This window comes from Dermacentor variabilis, chromosome 1 (genome assembly GCF_050947875.1).
Source record: "Dermacentor variabilis isolate Ectoservices chromosome 1, ASM5094787v1, whole genome shotgun sequence".
NCBI lineage: Eukaryota > Metazoa > Arthropoda > Arachnida > Ixodida > Ixodidae > Dermacentor > Dermacentor variabilis.
The window spans coordinates 233,840,369-233,860,157 of record NC_134568.1 but is presented as its reverse complement, the minus strand read 5'-3'; the positions used below and the strand labels follow the sequence as shown (position 1 = coordinate 233,860,157).

Genomic DNA, 19,789 nt, shown 5'->3' with positions numbered 1-19,789 from the left:
TTTACTGATCAAGCATTGGCAGACATGATTTGTACGATGATTGTCAATGCAATTGCTAATTTAACACAAGTCCACTAATTATGTTATATTTACTTTAGTGGCCATGTTGTAATTGTAAAATTGAAGTCACCAGCACTGAAAGCACATTTCTTACTAGGAATTTTGTGCATAGTGCTAGTTCCAAGAAATACAGACTCAGGATGTGCCATGAAAGGCATTTCTACTCCTGTTTAGAGCTTTACGTATTGCATTGGTCCACATATTGGAAACATATTAACTGGTATATTTATTCTTGTGAAATTTTGAAGTCTGCTCGTGGTTTGCGCTCTAGCTTCTAGGATTAGCTGAGGATGCACACAAAAAATAAGCGGGACACGAAAATGGTAAAATTTTTGCTGAAATATAAGCATGCTGTCAGGTAACAGTCTCGTCTTGCTTTATAAAGGAAGTACGTATCTATTCGGTGCTGCGCCAAGCCAAGATATGCCCCCTTAAGCAAGTGTGTAAAGACAATGTTAGTGCAAATAAAGTGATAACCATCAAGTATGACAATCACGTAAACTATATGTTTTGTAACTAGCAGGTTACATTACAAGGTGATCCTTGCACTGCTGTTGCATTATAGCGTTTCTTACAGTTTGAGAATTACAGTTACAGAATTGGCAGGTTCTTTGGCCAATTGATAATTATGATTTTTATATTTGTTTCCTTGAAACAGGGAGGCGAAAAATAGTCGCCTATCCTACTTGATCTAATCAGGCTTTGCTACATCTATGACAGTCGAGCATCTTGCCTGTCCTTCCTTGATGTTTTCTTTCATCATTAAAACTTCTGTCTCTATACTGTAGAGTTACCTGTGCCCGTAATAACTCCAGTTATACCACTCTCTTCCCTCCTTTTTTTTTCCACCCATACCCTAGGTGTTTTTTACTTATCTTGACTGCTGAACAGTGAATGCTTCCATCCGCCTTGAATTCCAGCACTTCTGGAATACGAACATTTTCTATGGGTCTTGCCAAATCAGGCCATTGAAGAGCCTCCTTATGTGAGCTTGAAGCATAACATTTAACAAAATACAGTTAAACCTCAATATAACGATATTTTCAATATAACGAAGTATTTAACTTTTCATAACCTCTCGTCAATAGAACACCGCATATTTAGAACCTCAATATAACAAAGTGTGTTTTTATGCGGTTTCAGTGTAATGAAATTTCGCTTCCGTCGCATAGAAAGGATGAGACAATAAATGGAAACTTCCATGGACGCAGATGGTCAAATGATTGAATTACAAGCAGGTGCTTGCAAACGCACCTCCCAAATGGCCCACGGCGTGATAAGAGCGACTGCCAAAGTCGAGTCACATCATGTTCTGCATGAAGTCCAAGTGCGATAAGTGCCTATCACACACCGCGCACTTTGTGCTTTAGGTTAGGTGCGAGTGAAAGTGCGAGGGTCAGACAAGGTAATGGATTCACGAGTGCTGCCTTCACGCACGAGCAAAGGGAAAGAGGGAGAGGAGAGTGTGCTCGCCGTAACGTGATCAAGTGCGCTCGAGGGGCGGGACGGGGGCGGGGGGTGTAAGTTGGCACACGTGGTGATCTCTGACACGCCTCTCGACTGTGGCTGCGTATGGCTGTAAGTGCAGCTGAGCGCATACCCAGCCGCGCACCCTGCTTTAGAGGTAATCTGCTGCTGTGCGAAGAGTGGGTGTGCCGAGACTATGTGGCACCATGTAAGCTGTCTTCCAGCTCGTTTAGTATTGAAGGTTGCATAATCTTGAGTTTCGGTGACCCGTTGTAGCGAGAGGCAGACGAAGTATTCGCTCCCCACTGCAGGCGCTTTTCATGATAGTGTCGTCCTAGTGCGGGCGACGCTATCAGCCGCAGCGGCAGAGTGCACATGAAAGCTTTGCAGGCTTCACTTAATTCGTACTGCCTGTGTGAAGATGTCAACGTGGTATGAAACCGTATCATTAATTCCCGACTCCCAAATTCATCAAAATGAATTGTTTTCTCGTTCAAATTTGCTTTTCTTCGAGTGCCTGATAATTCGGAAAATTCTGCGGCCCCTTTCCGTGTAGAAAAATCGATCGGCGACTGTGCTTATTCGCATAAAAGTTCAAATTATCGAATTTCAATAGAACGCAATTTTGATATAACGAAGCAAATTGGTGATTTTACCGACTTCGTTATATTGAGGTTTAACTGTATTACATTTGTTACATCATATTAGTGATGTGAGCAAAATATAATACCTAACTTTTACTAATCTAAAAAAAAAAAAGAAAGTAAAATAAAAAGTGACACTGAAATTTGTCACTTTCAGTTTCACCAAGTAGGGTGCGCATTACAATTTAGTCTAACTTTTTAACGACATAAGGTAGAGGCATGATTATTTTTTCTATATGTAGATATATTTCACCAAGTAGGTTGTGCATTACAATTTAGTCTGTAACTCTTTAACGACATAAGGTAAAGGCATGATTATTTTTTCTATATGTAGATAAGGTGTGTGGGGTTGCATAAAAACAAAAGGTAAACATGCAATATTTTCAAGAAAATTGGTATTTCAAGTGTGTCCTCATACTTTGATCAGCCTAAACTTGGTGTTTATTTTTAGTGTCTCTTTAAGGTATAGGGGTGACTGGTTAAGGGGGGGGGGGGGGGGGGGGGGCAGTTTGTTTAAAAAACTTCTGTGCGCTCCTACATGTTGAACAACTTACTTATGTGACCAAAATTTAATGTCTTAAGGCAGCATGTCAGAATGTCTTTTTAGAGATCCTAATGGCCCCATGACAGTGTGTTGTAGATGTACTTACAGTGCGCATGAGACCTTTTAAGTTTTTCTTTGTAGCTTCATGCTACTTTCAGTCAGTGATGCCAGTCGTTTAATTTGGTAAACCTTCGATCCCGTTTTGGTTGAATAATAGCGGGCACTTGTATGTGGCAGCCTGTTTAGATAGTATGTTCTGCCTCGTCAAACTGTATGTAAAAAAACTTTGGTTTTGCTATTTTATGGTGTTTAATCCCTTAAAGCCAATGACGAGGCAACTCCTCACTGAGCGTCCTCTGGAGCCTATGAGAGTTAAGTTGGCGTGAACTTTTCAAAATTTTTGCAGATATGTATCAGGTACAGTTTCTCGTAATTTTGACAAATAAATAATACACAATGGCATTGCTGTATATTTTTTTTCTAAACAAGACTATCATAAGGTATCATAATCTTTTAGAAAAATTTGGCACAAGAATATCCAGGCCTTACCAAATCCTCCACATTAAAAAAAAAATGTTTTTTAAAATTTATCACGGCAGTTAAGGGGTTAATTTCACACATAGTTGTGCCAGGACATATTATGGAGCTACGGCCATTTTTATTGCAAGTGTAATACTTTTTAAATTTTGCTATTGAAGCTCCTGAGAGGAGGAAAATTCATGCCATGTTTTTTGTGTTTTGCATGCAGTGAAAACGAACAAAGGTATCGTACCCAGCTTGTGGAGATGGGTCTGAAGACATTTGAGCGCCTTCGCTTTGATGAAGCGGCAGACCCAAGAAAAGCAAAGCGGCCGAGGCTACGACCTGGCAATCACGAGTGTGACTTTTGCCGCATCAGCTGTCATGTCTCCATGGTACGTGTTTTCGTCCTTATTCAAAACTTCACAAATATCTTGTCTCTGTTAATTAGGTAGCTGTGAACTTCACATTGTGTTGGGTTTGTTGTTTGTTCATTATGCAATACCATTGCTAAGGGATGGGACACAAGGCAAAGTCTGTACTACAACTGAAGCTTTGTATTATGATATGCATCTGTATAAATGTTTTCAGCAGTATCAAAACAAATCTTTGTCTATTTCGATACTGTTGTGAATATCTATTCAGACACACATCAAAACAAAGCTTCAATTGTTAGTTCAGCCCCATGTGTTGCCTTCATCTCATGTCCCGTTTATACAATACATTATGCAATACAAGCCTAGCGCTTGTATTGCATAATGTCAACTTCAGTAACGGTACTAAGCCTCCATCCTTGAGATGGAGCCTTTGTATGTGCGCAAATTTCAGTGCGGCTTTGGGCGTAAAGCTGTACACTATCATGATCATGTCTAGTTCTTTATGTCCAACTGCGGGTTGAAAGCTTCTCCCAGTGGTCTCCAATTACCCTTGTCTTGTGCTAGCTAATTCCAAGTTGTGTCCGCAGATTTCTTAATTTCATCCCCCAACTAATTTTATCCCGTCCTTGACTGTGCTTCCTTTCGCTTGAAACTGATTGTGTAACTCATAATAGACCACAAGTGGCCTGGCCAGGTCCATTTTTTTCTTCTCATATCAACTAGAATATCGGCTACCCCCATTTTCTCTCTGATCCACCCCAATCTCTTCCTTTTTCTTAACGTTACGGCTAACATTTTTCGTTCCGTTGCTCATTGTGAAGTCCTTCTTCTTAAACTTCTTTGCTAACCTCCAAGTTTCTGCCCCACATGTTAGTACCGGTAGAATGTAATGGGTGATTCCATGAGAGATCAAACATGGATGTCCGCTTGTTACAGCTGCAGCTGCCTGGTTGTTCACCTGTTGTTGCGGGATGGAAAAAAAATTTGTTTCTTCTCGCAGGAAATTTAACCAGCGTAATGATCACACCCCTGAATTTGCGGCAATATTTTTTTTACAAAAAAGTGTGATCATTGTGCGAGTAGATACGGTATTTTATGAAAACATTGAAGATATGACATACTAGTAAAAAAATCATTTGTGCAGGTTGTGAGCATGGAAGATGACATCTTGTACTGCCTAGAGCATGCTGTGCATTGCCTGCAGAGGAAAAACATGAAGTCTTGGAAACTTCTTTATACCTATGACATGGTATGAATTTTTTATATTTTGTATTACTCTGTATTTTGTTTATATTGTCTTAGTTAACTTCTTGCAAGGTGTTGCGATATCGCAGCATACTGCCTCAGTGAAGCTAAATAAAAAGGAACGCTTTAGTGGAAACCATATTCTAATGCCCTGTATAGTTGCCCAACAAAAACAGATCTAAATGTCACCATCTATGACTTAGCAAACTATGCTCTGCACACAGCATAGGTTCCTGTGGGAACTTTTAGGGAAAATATAGTTATTTCATTACTTATATTACTTTGTTATAACCCATTTTATTATAACAAGGTTTCACTGTACACAGTGTTGATGACAGCTATGTCTAGCTACTAAGCATGTTTAGTTACTTACCATCTCCAGAGACTGTTGCAGTGCTTCTTTATTGTAGTAAAACCCACTTTTTTTTTTCTTTATCCAAGATTGTATTACATCACGAGGTAATCGCTATCAATATTCATATGCATTTGCAATCAGTGTATCTATCCACTTATCAAAGTGATCTTCAAGCATCTGCTTGACTCTCAGTCAACACTTTTGGTGATACTACTGTCACTTTCTCAAGATTTTGCGCCACTCGGCACCAGATGCGTTGGCGTGTACGGCCGCCAGCGTTTCCCGCGCTGTGCCATGCTTGCTGTTCGTGCACAGTGCCAGGAACACTGTCACCCGCATACTTGGACAAGTCCAATGCAGAGTTACGTAAAACCTCACGACAGCGATAGTAGTATCTCTAAAAGTGATCGCTTGAGAATACCACTCCTGTGTCCTTGGTATCTGTGGCGAATGGGGCGCAAATGCAGACGACGTTGCGATGCTTTAAGAAAGCTAATTTACAACAAAATTGCTTCTGTGAAGGTAAATTCTGCCTGTCTAGTTTTCTCTGATTGAAAACGCAGGAGGTATGTTACATTCAAGTGCACTTTAAACCCATGAAAATTGGGTGCACGTTAGATTCAAGGGCTCATTAGAATCAGGTAAAGACGATACTTTTGCAAGAGGTCGATTGCTTTGTATGTTATAGCCAACACAAACTTACGTTATGAATAATACTTGAATTCATGCTAATGCTGTTTGCTGCATGGTTCGTCTGTAACAAAAAACAGTCCTCATCATCTTCCCTCCTCCGGTTCACCTCGTGGAATGTCGCATGGCAAAGGTGCTCCTCCTCCCCATCACAACCTTAGTGGTGGTTCTCACCACTACTCCCTCTCTTTCTAGAATGTGCTACAGTACTAGATGGCTACTGTCATACCTGCCCACTCTTCCGAATCTTCCGTAAAATGTACGAATTTCGAGCAGTCTTACGATTTTACGTATCTTGCTTGAAATTTTACAGAAAACATTTTATATGCGAAAAAAGAATGTGAAAATGTAGTAAAACTACACCCTGGTACCTTGCGCCGCCACAAGAAGGCAATACGTATGCGGGGTATCATCATCAGCAGCTGCACGGTTGTAGTGACTTTTGTTATCTACTAGGGGGATCACGAATCCGTATCCAAGGCCCGATAGTGCCGATAGCACCTCTGGCACCTCCACAAACCTGTTTCCATGCTGTTAAGTTCGTTCACGCGGGTGCGCGGTTTTGGACTTCAGTCACGGCAGTGTTAGCCTCACCTTTTGTGTGACTAGCTGCCACGTCGGACACAGTGCGACTCCGGCCTGTAGCGGCTTCACAGTGCAATGGCAGGCTTGAAGCCCCGACAGTACTTCCAAGTGTTTTTGAAATCGTACACGGCAGAATTTCCGTGCTTCATGCCGAAGAAAGAGGAGAAGTTCGGATTCTGCATCACGTGTGCCTTTTCAAATTCTGTGTAACACCTCATCAGTGCAAAAACATGTAATAGGGTGTAAAACTGAGCAAGTTGGTTTATCTTCATGGTAAAAGCAGTGCAAAAAGACAGCAGCAGCACAAGACACAGAAATGCACAGGACAGGTGCTGATCCTGTGTATTTCTCTGTCTTGTGTTGCTGTCTTATTGTGCTGCTTTTACCATGAAAAAGACAAAAACATAAATCACCACATATACACAAGAGCTTAATCACCTGGTTACTGCGTTGACAGCAAAAGACCTGCTTGCCTACTCCCTTTTTAGGGTGTGTGGCTGCTGAAAGCTGCACAGACCTGTCCCCCTTACTTCCCTGTACACTTTCTTAATTGCTACGTTTTTAATGCGAAAGCATTATATACTCCATGAAGCGGAAAATATGGCATCCAGCGTTAACATCTGATGGCACCAAAACCCACGTGATCAAGTTATGGCGTCACATTCTCGGCACTGGACCTGCTGCGGCTCGCACTGCGGAATCCAAGGGTGAACAGCCATGGCGTTGGACGGATGTCGTGGCCCACACCTAAAAAAATTATCTTTGCCCAATTCGAAAATTTAATTGAGCCACATTCAAAACTACCAAAATTGACTTGGTCCAACACCCGAAAATTTGGTGGCCCACACCCAAAAAATTGACTTTGCCCAATTAGAAAATCGAGTTGCCCCACCCTTAAAATTTGGGTGGCCTACCCCCAATATTGACTTTGTCCAATTCGAGCACATGACCAAGTGAAAAGTATCACGTGGTAGAGTCGTACTGCTTTCGCATTCAATGCATGTAAGGAGACTTAAGTGCCTCTAACGTTTTTTTTCCACCAGTCATCTCACCTCCCATATTTCTTGCTGTGCTTTAAATGCCTCATTTGTATAAACAAGTGTGTTATATGATAACTTAGTTTGGATTATTTCTCATACGATACTTACAGAGCACATATATTCTTTTTCTACTTTTTTTTTAATACAAGGATGAGCTCAGGTCCATCCTGCGGAAGCTTGAGCAGCATGTAGAGTCCCAGGACACTTCTCAAATGAAGGTGGACTCTGAATCATCTCCACTGAAGAAAAAAATTGCCAAGAAGAAATGAACAGGAAGAAATCGTCAGTCAATACTGGATGGTTCATGGTGTATATTCCATCCGATATATAGTACTTTAGAAAGGAAGTGTATTGGCACTGAAGGGTTACTAGATATCATGGGGCCAGCCATTATGTTCCATGTTAAGAGCAGGGGCGATACCAGTATTTCTCTTTTTGTCTGGGTGGGCGGGAGGTGTAACAACCATGATTCTCTATTTCCGTTGCGGGTGCAGCCGGGCATAGCACTCTGTCACTTGGCACTTCATGGTTGTAGGAGAGGGGTGATGAGAAGGAGGAAAAAAAGAGTGTGTTAAAGGGCCCCTCACCAGGCCCCATAACAAATTTTAGTTATACGCTGGAAGTTGTTACATTTCCTCTAGGGAGCGTTCTGCCGCAAAAATTTTTCAGATCGGCTCATTAATAGCCTAGAGAAAGATATTTCAGTGCCGTGAACCCGTGACTTCAGCAGGCGGGCTCCACAGCCAAGCAAGACGCTCTCTCCACTCACCCTGTCTAGCCTACGCAAGCGAAATTCCTTCCCTTCGTTCTCCCATACTGGACCTCAAGGATCGCATGACGCATACGTCACAGGCCCCGCCTAACATGACTAGCGGTATAATTCAGTGCTACACGAATACTGAGGCAGAACAAGCGGATTGCAGAGCGGGATCACGTGCTGGAACACGGTAGAAAATGGCACAGTTTCGGTACCTGCACGACCCTGCATGACTGCACGACCCTGGGAACAAGCAGACGAAGCAGAAGTACATCTCTCTTGCTTCGGTGCGAAGTAAAACAAACACACTGACATTCCGTTTGTGTGTTTATTGTTTTTCTAAACTTCGATTCGTCAATTCAAGCAACATATCGCACAGGTAACAGATGTTGTCTTGAATAATTCTCGAAGTTGCGTGTCCCCATGAGCGATATCACACTGCGGACACGATTACGTAGGCACAGGAGCCCGACTATGTCATCGTCCCTCTCCGGTCAAATTCGCCGTGAGTGAAGATGGAAACGGCGTTCGGAGTGAAATTTCAGGCCTTTCCGTGGCGCGTAGCGATGTAATACTTTGCAGACACGATTTTTATCGTGCAATGTATGCTCTGCACTTGTCAGCTCAAAATGGCCAGGCCTGGTGACGGGCCCTTTAAGGTGGTCGGCTGCTCCCACTCTTAGAACTACCCCTGGTTTAGAGCGGATTGCTGCATGGTGCACAAAAGTGTTCGTTTTGTTTTAAATGCTGAGGAATGAGTAGACATGACTGCTCTTTTGTCTGCTTCACTGGTTGTCTGAGCTCTATATCAGCTAATAACAGAGCCAAACCTTTCAAGTGAAACAGAATACACGAAGCACAGGACTGTGATATAGCTGCATTGGTAAGGTTACCTTTAAGCTCAAGGTGACATGGTATGTTTATGTGCAACTGTACTAGTATATTGCTTTTTGCATATTTCATGCCTCCTAATTTTCATGAAGTTACATGTTACTGCAGCTGGGTCATAGCATCATGTGTCAATTACATTTTGTTACTTTTGTATGTGTGAACTTAATTACTTTGTGGCTCAGTGAATGTGCTTTCTAATATAGTTATAATCTTGGCATCATCATTGTTAGGTTCAGCTTACGTCTTTAGGTGTGTTATGTCATGGTTACCTGGTGTGCTTCGTTTTACTACTGTAGTAGCAAAGCTGCTTTACTTCCTATTTAATTTTTTCCAACGATTCGAGCACAAATAAATTGTACAAAAAATATGCACACACAGACAGGACAACACCCTTAAATTGTGTTCTTTCTTTTATAATGCTTATTTGCACTACTGCAGTCATAAGAAACTGCAATAGCAACTGGCCCAGGGCCTAAATGTGCTTTAATTGTCAGTCTATCAGCCTTTGTGTAGAAACAGCAGTGTCAGTGCTTGAAGAGAATATGGTTTTGGCTTTGGATTGTGGAATTCCATTTCAACTGGCTTCCACTTTGACAGCCCTACAAGTCACATCTGTTGAAAAACCTGTTTTTGAGCCATTTCATGTGGTTTTACGAAAGCTCAATATAACATGTAATTGGCTGCTGTGATAGTTGTAAAAATAGATTAAAGGTAAACTCTTGATCAGGCTAAACTGGTAGATTGCTCTTTCAGAACTTGGTCAGCATTTGTTCAGTGCAGAAAGGATTGATGGTATCAACTTTGCACCTAAGCTACTTCACTGATAATGTTAATACAGGATTATATTTTCATGTATTTGCTCTGTCTTTGCGTAAGTGCCCACAAAAGTTGCCAAGATGCATTTTTCTCATTTGCGGATGCGATGTACTAATTAACATTTAACTAGCCTCTTCCACACACTGTCACAATCTGCAGTGCCACAAGGAATTGGTGCAAAAGGTGGCCTCAGTATGCATGTGCTTTTATGCCATTTCCTGGCATACAAAGCTTCCACTCAGAAATAGTGACCTATTCCGTTTCTATGTTTGTAGTGATTGGGCACTTGTAACTTAGTATTTTCTGCCATGACCCTTTAAGGGGGGATATGGGTTTGAAAGCTGTCTTTTTTACTTTTGGACCAGATTTGATAAAAAGTTGGCAAGCTTGTTTAGTTTCTTTTGAACAAAAAAATTAATGTCTTTTTTCAGGTTTATTATCGCATAAGATAATTTTAAAAATACTTTTACTTTGTTTTTTGAACAATTTAAAATCAACAATTGCACATAAATATACAATTAGTAGGTGGATAAATACTGAAAAGCATCGGGCACACAATGATGGAAGCACTTTTATGATAGGGTCATTGTTTCCTATTTCATAGCACACTGAAGTCCAATGTTTTGAACATCAACAGGCAGTAGTCACAAAAAAAAATATTTTAAAATCCTTAGAGCAAAATTTTAAAAATCTTCCCCCAGCATTGTGTGCTCCAAACATCTGGCTCCATGCTGAAAAAAAAAATGTTATAAATGACCCCATCCCCCTTAAAGGGACACTAAAGGTTACCAGAAACTCAAGTTAAAGTGGTAGAGCAATGTTCTAGAACGTCTAAGGCGTCAATATAATCGCGAACATAGCTTTAGTAACCGAGAAATTGAGGTAAATGCATGACACGATTTGAGACCCCCCAGCGACATTCCGGTACTAGCCCGATGACGAAAGGACTCCTCATAATTTGTGTTACTAATACTCAACTACTCGTATTAAAAATATCATTTCATTCGATTATAAGACGGAAAAAAATGTTGCTTGTCTACGTCTATTCGATTCTAAGAAAAGATAACATTTTGACGTTCCCCTTCAGTAATATGGGTGTTCGAAAGGTTTCGTTTTCGCTCGACTCTGCGCGCTCGACTCTGCGCCGCGCACGCTTTGGAGTTTCAGTAGTTTCGTTATCGCGTCGTGCTGTGAGGGTTCTGCTGGCTCGCGAAACTTTCATTTGGAACAAGCAGCGAGAATGCCACGTCCATGTGATGTCGTGGGAAGCCCTCGTTGCTTTCCCGCTCCGGAGAGCCGGTGTCGAGGCCGCCGTCGTAGTACGCAACGACGCCGGCAGTGCGAGCCCTCAGCAGCAGGTCGCGCTCGTCGGTGCTCAAATCGCTGAAGTTGAGCCAATGCATTGGTTGAGCCCACCATCGCGAGCCAATCTGTCGGTGTCAGGGTCCATTGCGACGAGCGTCGAAGTTAGCGTCATAGAATGAAGTACCAGCTTATGGGCGTCTTGCGCTGGAGTTTGAGGTATAGTAGCGGCGCCTGGTGGCGGTGCGGGAAACGACATCTGGGTCGTGCCAGCTTGGGTCGTATTGAGCCCTGGCTGTGGCGAAGCACGTTTCTAGGCCGAGTTTTGCGTCGATTCGCACATTTTTATGCCCTGTTGCGAGTGTGAAAAGGCTCGTCGCTTCTCATAGACCACGCTGACCACGCTGCGAGCTCGCCGCAGCCTATAGTTTAACGAAAACGGACTCTCCGTGTGCCGTGGGACGTAATGTGGGATGTAATTCGTTTCTCCTTCCGCTAGCCACCATACTCCCGCTTTCGCTCTGCTGTCGGCTCTGTCTTGGCTCTGTCTTGGACGCCGTTCTACTCACCGATGGCGCAACGTCACTATGAGACCATGATGTCAGTACTCCTCGATCGGAGGGCGGGAGATTTGAACTGCGCTAGAGGTACGCGGACGCTTCAGAACGCATTATCTCTTAAAATAAGTCTCTCCTTGGCACGAAACAAGCGTTTCGAGGTTTCTGTGATGGTATTTCAACAGTCCACGTTGACTTAATAGTAACCTTTAGTGTCCCTTTAAAGGGGCCCTGAAACACTTTTGAAACGTAATAAAAAAAATTTCCCAATCTGTTAACGAGACTCCTGTGAATATGAGAGCCAGATATTGCACTCCATGCTGCAGCAGAAAATTTACAATCTCGTGTCAAAAGCTGTGAACTGTCGCTTGCTCTTGCATCCGCTATGTTGTCATCGAAAGCACTTTGTCAACCAACACTATTGGCTGCTTTCGTGATCGCGAGAACATTGTCAGGAATACATAATTGCTAATTTTGAGTTAAATAAATTAAAATATATGTATCTCTGCGATCTCAAAAAGACCAAAAAATAATTTAATCTTTGCACTGCACATAGCTGCGTCTGATGCATGTGGCCTCTTAGATGAGAGCAGCATGCTGCATAGCGTAGTCTACTGCAGCCACCATGGGGTACTGTGACAAGCCCTTTCGCCGCCGCAAAACTCAACTTTTGGCTGGAGCTTCGCTCTCTTGCCTTCTCCTGTGTAGCTTCTAGCGCACTGGCGCAGACTAAAAGAGAAAGCCGGGTATCGGTATGATAACTCCACTTATAGTTGAAGGATTAAAAAACATTTTTCTGGCATGAGATTCATGGGATGGCATACTTTAATAGTGAAGCCATTGTAAGATTAGTTAAAAAAGTGTTTCAGGGCTTCTCTAAAGTTCATTGCCCATACACATATTTATTATAGCATTGGTTGCATCTGACTGCTGTTGCTGGTTTCCACTAAACAATGCAGGATTGAGCTGAATGTTTTGTATTGATGTCCCATTTGTTTGATCACATATTGTGTGACTGTCTTTAGTATGATGCACATAGACAATCACTCTCGAACACATTATCATGATTTGACGATTGGATTTTGAGTGCAGACTTCCTGGAACAGCGATCTCAACATTTATCAACGCAAAAGACTTTGAAGGTGCTACTGTGTTTTTAGGTTAACTGGCTTGTGTGATCACATTTGACCTCATGACATTTGCATTGTGTGTGCGTGTGTTCAGGTAACCTTCTCTCATTTCTATTCCATTTTCCTCTGTATAGGATAGCCAATGGGGCACTTTAACTACCTCTCCATATTTCTCTCTCTCTCTTTCCATTTTCTTGACTAATAAGTGTAATGCGTATGCTTGCAAGGACAGCTGTAGCCCCATGCAGGTGCTTTTTCTTGTAGATATGGGGAAGACTGCAGAAAACAATTACCTGTGGATGACTTTCTCTGAGCTAAGGGTAAGAGGTATTTTTTGACTGCAGTATTATGCTCTGCAGCGGTAATGAAAAGTCTAATTTTGAAATTATTCATTAAGCTGTGCTTTATCAGAGTTTGTACAGCTTTATATATGAAGCAATATAAATTTCGGTGTCATTGCTTGTGAAGGTGTGAAGCAAATTTAGCACTATGGATTCTTTAATCGCTGTCAGACATGTTTTTGAGGGCACACATTCCGAAGCAAGACAAACCTGTCTCTCTTTTGCTCACCACTTTCGCATAACGTGATTGAGATATTTCAAATTTCCTGTATAAAGGAGTAAAATTAAGAGCACAGAAGGGGAAGTGTTGCCGCTATCACTATTTATTGGAACTACACGGACTCACAGGAAAGGTGGCTTGTCACGTGTCACGGAGGAGACCCAAGCTCATTTTTTTAAGGCATTTGTATTTAAGGTAAGAAACATGTCATTCTTAACCAGGTCATTGAGGTAAAAAGCAGCTCTAGCAGTTGTGGTATTAAGCTTTTGAATTTTGGGCCTAACCATCGTGCCTGGGCAGGAGCTTCACATCTAAGGTTTGAAATGCCCTTGATCTATATTTTATGCTCTGGTGCACACAACTATTGCCAAGCTGCTCTGTAAATAGCATGTTCATGTTAAAGGTTACAGTGCTTGGAGTTGTGTAAATAATACTGTTAAACTGCGTGCAAGCCCACTTTTCGTGTAGATATGTATTTTAAGTGTTTGTTATTACAGTGAAAAGGCAAAACGGGCAATAATCATAAAAAATGAAATTGTGCTCTCGCAACCATATAAGCGCACACAAGCATAAGGGCTCCAAAGGCGTGGTTTTCAACATCTTTGCACTTTATGCTTTTACATTTACCCCGACCCCATTCTTTTAATATCGCTTAATACAGAGAGAGTCCACTGATACGCAGCAAAATATTGCTAAATGGTGACTTCCACATAGTTTTAACATTTCAGGGAACATTTAGTGTTGAGGAGGCTTGCCAAAACGTTAACCAGCCGTAGCACCTGCCTACAGCTGCTTATTATGTGCACATTTCGTTGCTTTCAACTTTTGGATGAGCAAATGAAAGACGAGAAAAAATTTCAGAAGCATTGGTTTAATTCCTTATGGAATACTAGCAGCAGTTTTTTCATGAATATGCAAATGTTTTGTATTTTCATCTGTAATAGTTTATTGTGTCAGTGCTTATATCATGTGAAAATTAACTTTGTTCAAAATGTAAGGCCAATTGCTTCTACATTGCACACACTAAAAAAAAAATTTCTGAACCGTTCTCGCCCTACATAGTTAATCAGCATATTGCATGTTATTTCATGCATTATATTTAAGACATTGTCACCACAAATCATTATTTTGCATTGCATTCCACTTGTTCAAACTGAATCCATGACATTTTCTTCCTTTGACTTCTATATGCAGCTTCTTTTTATGCGCACATATTTGTATGTTATCACTGCAGTTAATTTATAACCTGATGATCTGACTATGATTCACTGAGCTGTCATTCCAGTATTAACTTGTTGTAATTTTAACAGACATGATTGTCAGGGACCTGTTGTGAACCTACGTATGAAAATTTTGTATAAAATCTTTACCAATGCCACATTTCTTTCTTATTTTGATGTAGCTTAGCTTTACAGCAAAGAAAAGTGGCCTCTTACTTTTTTTTGTTTTGTTTGTTTCATTTGTACATAGAAGGAATTGCTATGGTGAATACAGTATTTACTTTATTTTTTTTTTTCATTTGTGCATGTGTGTGTGTGTTGTGGATTTTTGTTAATGATTGGTGTGTAATGTGGCTAATGTTCACCTTGTGTCATTTGTAAAAGACATGCATGAATTAACATTCAGATGTTCCCATATTTCCTCTTTTTTCTTGGAGATTATTCATGCACAGAAATCCTTTGGCCTGAAGCCATATGTGCCTCCTATAAAAATAAGAATGCCGAGGGGCAAGAAAAACATAATTGATTTGATATTAATGCATTTTGACCAAGGGGAAGGCTTTGGCCTATTGTCAGCATTAGTAAAAGCATCAAGCCGTGGCTTGCACGCCTTAACAGTGTACAGTCATTTTACTCATCAAGTTGATCCTGCCTTGCAGTTATTTTTATTACATTCAATTGTCTTCCACATCATTCTGTCGCAGAATAATTTAGCCTGATACACATTGAGCTGTGAGAAAATGTAGGACAACACATGCAGAAACATCAATCGAGTACTCATTCTTTGCACTTTGTTTGGAAAACAAAATATGTTTCATATTAATATGCATGTGGGGCCATCAAGAGACAAGATGTGAGAATCAGATAATTGTTTTATCCAGCATATTTATAGAAATTGATGCCTCCTTTTAATGTTGTGAATTTGTCTGCAAACATTTGGGCTTCCTGACTCACAAATTCTTCCCAGAATGTACTGTGTAACATTAAGTGTGGTCAAATTGTAAACTCTGTCGTAGCACAAGAAACTTATAATGATCACAGAGAAGGTTTCATCCACTTGTGCAGTAGTGAGAGAAACAACTTGAGAAACATCAAGGGCGGCACCTCTGGTATAACTAAAGATTGCACTCCAGCTGTTATAACCTAGATTTATGTTTTGGATGTTGATACAGCTGTGTGCTATCCGGTTACACTACTGGTAGCCAGTACAAACATTGCTTGCTGATTACTTTAACTTTGCACACCAGATTTTTCAAGTGGGCTGAGCACACAGACTTTTTCACTGAGTAGTGCTTTCGAATTGTGCAAGCTTTGCAGTTTAGTCATCACCTGTGTCTGGGGTTCAAGGTTACCACAGTAAACAGTGTAGGAGCATCAACCAAATTAAAGTTTTTCCAAACCATCAACCAACTTGAATTGCTGCATCACCTATGACGTGATAATATGCTGTTCAGAACATGTTGCACATTCATGGCGAGTTTGCTGGAGCTTCATACAATAGCTCACATGCAGTGATATGAGCTATTATATTATTTCGTGGTTTACTTTGGAGTAGTGAGAACAGCACTTGAATACTTTGCATAAAAGGGGTCATGAGTGCTTGAGAACACAAAATGTATATGTATGCCCAGCACAGTCTTAAAAATTTCTTGGCATCTAGATGAGGCAGTTGTGTAGTTTCCTGTACACTTAGTGTGCATGGTTTGTAGGCAATATGCACAGTAACGCTTGTTGAGATGTTGCGTGAACATCCCACAAACTTTTGTCCCTGTCTCCACTTTAATGTTTCTTTTCTAGTCTAAACACTTTTCTACTCTGCGTTTACAGGAGTGATTCATTCAAGGCTCAAGGCCTTAGCTTTGAATGTATCTTCTGATAAAATATGTGCTAACACCTATTTCTCTTGACATTTCTTGTATATAAATGGACTTCTCAAGAGAATTTTTCTTCTCTGAGTGTAAAGGGCTCAGTTGTAACAGAAAGCAAATGTTAAACCTGACTCAAGGTCTAACAGTGTTCATTTTTAGCATTCAGCTGCTGTTTTTTTTTTTATCTGGCACAAAATGGCATCAAAGTTCTTATTTCCCTTCTTTTTTAATAGTTGTGAAGTGCTTTTATTCATGTATCTGTGAAAACAATAGTCAGCTAAGAGATTTTGATACTGCCATGCTTATCTTGCTTAGAGAGGGCTTTGTTTTTACGATGTTTAATACTGTGGGGAATAGCATGCTGCATGTCTATCATATATTGTCATTTGACACAGGAAAACAGAGATGCGTGTGGTTGCCACAGTTGTAAAATGTTGTTAATGTTTATTGTAAACATGCTGGCTATTTAATTCGATAAGACACATGAAACTGATTTTTGATATTGTGCTTTAAAGTGGTTTGCTTATGTTATATTTAGGCTTTAGGTGTGACTTCTTGATCTCTGAATGTGTGTATACGGGGGGTAAGCAGCATTCATGGGTGCTTTGCGTTTTATGTAATCACCTATGTAGCTAGCAGATTGTTCTACAATAACAGGGTACAGGTAATTTCTGGTTCTAGAACCACCACTGTACAAAGCCAAAGACAGTCATAACTTCTGTTAGGACTGCAAAGTAGCTCTCGAGTGAGAATGTTGCTATCAGAGCTTTTTGCAGAACTGAAAGCCAGTCTCGCAGAATGCTATGTGCTCACAGTAGTGCCTAAATCTTGTGTTTGCACAAGCAGATTATATTGGTACCATTGACCATGCTATCCTTCACATCTGAATGTGCAAATTATGGTTTTAGTCTAGACTTGTGGGAAGTATGGCATTTATTGCTATTGTTATGCCCAGTTCTTCCGCATGGCCAAACAGTTCACATTTTAGGCATTGTGCTTCAACCAGTTGGAAGTTATGATTGTCATATTGGAACTCCAATGCTGTTTTCAGCAATGAAGCTGTTTTTTTAAAGAAAGCTGCAATGCCCTGAAACTCGCACGATGTCAAAACGTGTTTTAAAGATATAATGCATATGTTCTGAGAACATCTTGTGCAGTGCTGTAATGAGTAGCTCAAGTGAAACTTGTACCAGAAACTGGCATTTAAATGGCAGTTATTTCACATTTTTTGTGCTTCAGCCAAACAAGTGATTTTTCTATCAACCAGAGCATACATGAAATGCTTAACATAACCCATTTGATAAAATCCTAGTTATAGACTTGTGGAGCTTATTTTTCTTCCCCAAGGTGTGGGCCTGTGTGTGGAAAAGGCAGCAATGGTGGTACAGTAATTATTGATGGGTGGACTCATTTATGTGCGCAAGATGCACAAGTGATAAATGCTGCTGGGGCTACTACTGCTATGGCAGATTTGGGCAACGTTCTTCGTAACACAAGCTATGCAAGGTCATTTGACCATTTCATATAGAAGTCTGCAAAAACTCTTGTCGCATTAGTCATTTTCAATGCACAAAATGGTTTCATGATGCACATCCATTGTTTCAATCAATAAGCAGTTCACCATAGATTGAAATGACGATTTTGCGTGTTTTATGTGTACTTGAATGTAAATGTAGCGTTATTATTTACTTAAGATATTTTGAGGAACACAGCACAATTTTTGCAGTGCACCTTAGCAGGTAAACTGCATAGTAGGTGATGCTCATGTTTGGACTTTTCAAGACATAGTGCATGTAAAACATGAGCCTGGAGAATATGTGCAAGGCAGTGGAATTTCTGCATCTGCTTCTTAATAGTACATGTCTCTAAGAGTCATTGGCATAGCATCATGTTGTGGTGTCTTGACTGGTGAATTGACTGAAGTATTATGAACTGCAGTGAAATGTCCCCGAGTGTAAGACACTTTTGATGCATTCCTCACGTATCCTGATGCAGTTTTGACAAGTTTGAATGTCATGTTTTAAGCAACTATGGGGTGTGACGTGGTGTTGATTCTTGTGTAAATATTGGTATTGAAATATAGTGTTTTCTCTTTCGATTACCAACTTGTGTGTTTTTAATTGAGCATGTGTATTTTCTCTTCCTGTATGAAGTCACTTCACATTGCTTATCTCTTAGGCTACAGTAGGTGCATTTGGTCATTTAGCCCAGTGCATACATAGTTTCAGGTAAGACAAATTTTTCTTTAATTTTATCTCCTGACTCAGTTAACTGGAGTTTACTGTTAAAAAAATGAGGCTTCTCCCAAAAATCCACTTATTGGATAATGTAGTTATGCATTAGCAAACCCTAAAATTTCCGTGGGATGATTGGCTTGAGGGAGGGAAAAGGGGGTTAAATGGCATGGCTTTTTTAAAGCAAGCTGCAGCTCGAATGTGTAATAGAATAAACTGGACAAACACAACCGAAGCTATCGTTATGACTATCTGTACATGGCAACCGTGCAGTCGTAAAGTTTTATAATCGCTTCAGTTTCCCTTTGATAGCAGCTTCAGCAGCAGAAGGCGACAACTCTCGCCATTCTTCATGCTTACGAGCTCCTCATTCCCAGCAATTTGTGCCTCTAACCATGCTTACTCCTTGAATGCATGTAATGCGGATCTTTTGATCATGATTTCCTTCGACTCATCCATCTCTCTCTCTCTCGCTGCGTATTTTTCTCTTGGTCTGTACGCCTTTTAGACTTGCAATCCCCTAACATTGCTTTTCTACACAAGAAGTGTTGCTTACATTTGTTGCCTGTGCTGAGAAAGAAAGGAAAAAGAATTACTTATATACATCAGATGTAATGCAAGACATTCAATATCGTGTGAACTCTCCCGGCAAGTATGTTATCCATTCCAATATACCAAGCTGTGTGCAGAGTCATCTGTCATATTTTTTTATAAGCAATAAAAAAAAAATCCCGCAGAACCCATCTCGCAACGAATGTCGATATTAATGCTATTAGCATTGAATAAATGTAGCGAGACAGTATTGCAACCGCTGAAACACGTTATGAGGCAAGTATGCAGCCGAGCGGGCCGAGCTGCCCTCGCGCGCTCCCCTGAACATGCTGCGTCATCTAGCGCTGCTGCATTGAAATCCCCGCATGCCGCGTA

At 40.8% G+C, this 19,789-nt stretch overlaps 1 protein-coding gene across 4 annotated transcripts in view; it reads left to right on the top strand.

The window, feature by feature from the left end:
- The window catches only part of LOC142559482 (uncharacterized), a 150,966-nt gene that overhangs the window by 91,539 nt on the left and 39,638 nt on the right, over positions 1-19,789 (top strand). For 3 of the 4 annotated variants that reach the window (XM_075671092.1, XM_075671086.1, XM_075671079.1), the window contains 3 exons: positions 3,464-3,629; positions 4,756-4,860; positions 7,676-18,729. In XM_075671092.1, coding sequence (XP_075527207.1) covers positions 3,464-3,629; positions 4,756-4,860; positions 7,676-7,795 — 391 coding nt within the window. In that variant the 3' untranslated portion in view covers positions 7,796-18,729. Of the gene's footprint in view, positions 1-3,463; positions 3,630-4,755; positions 4,861-7,675; positions 18,730-19,789 lie in introns of those variants that run through there. The other variant, XR_012823131.1, reaches the window with a different exon arrangement.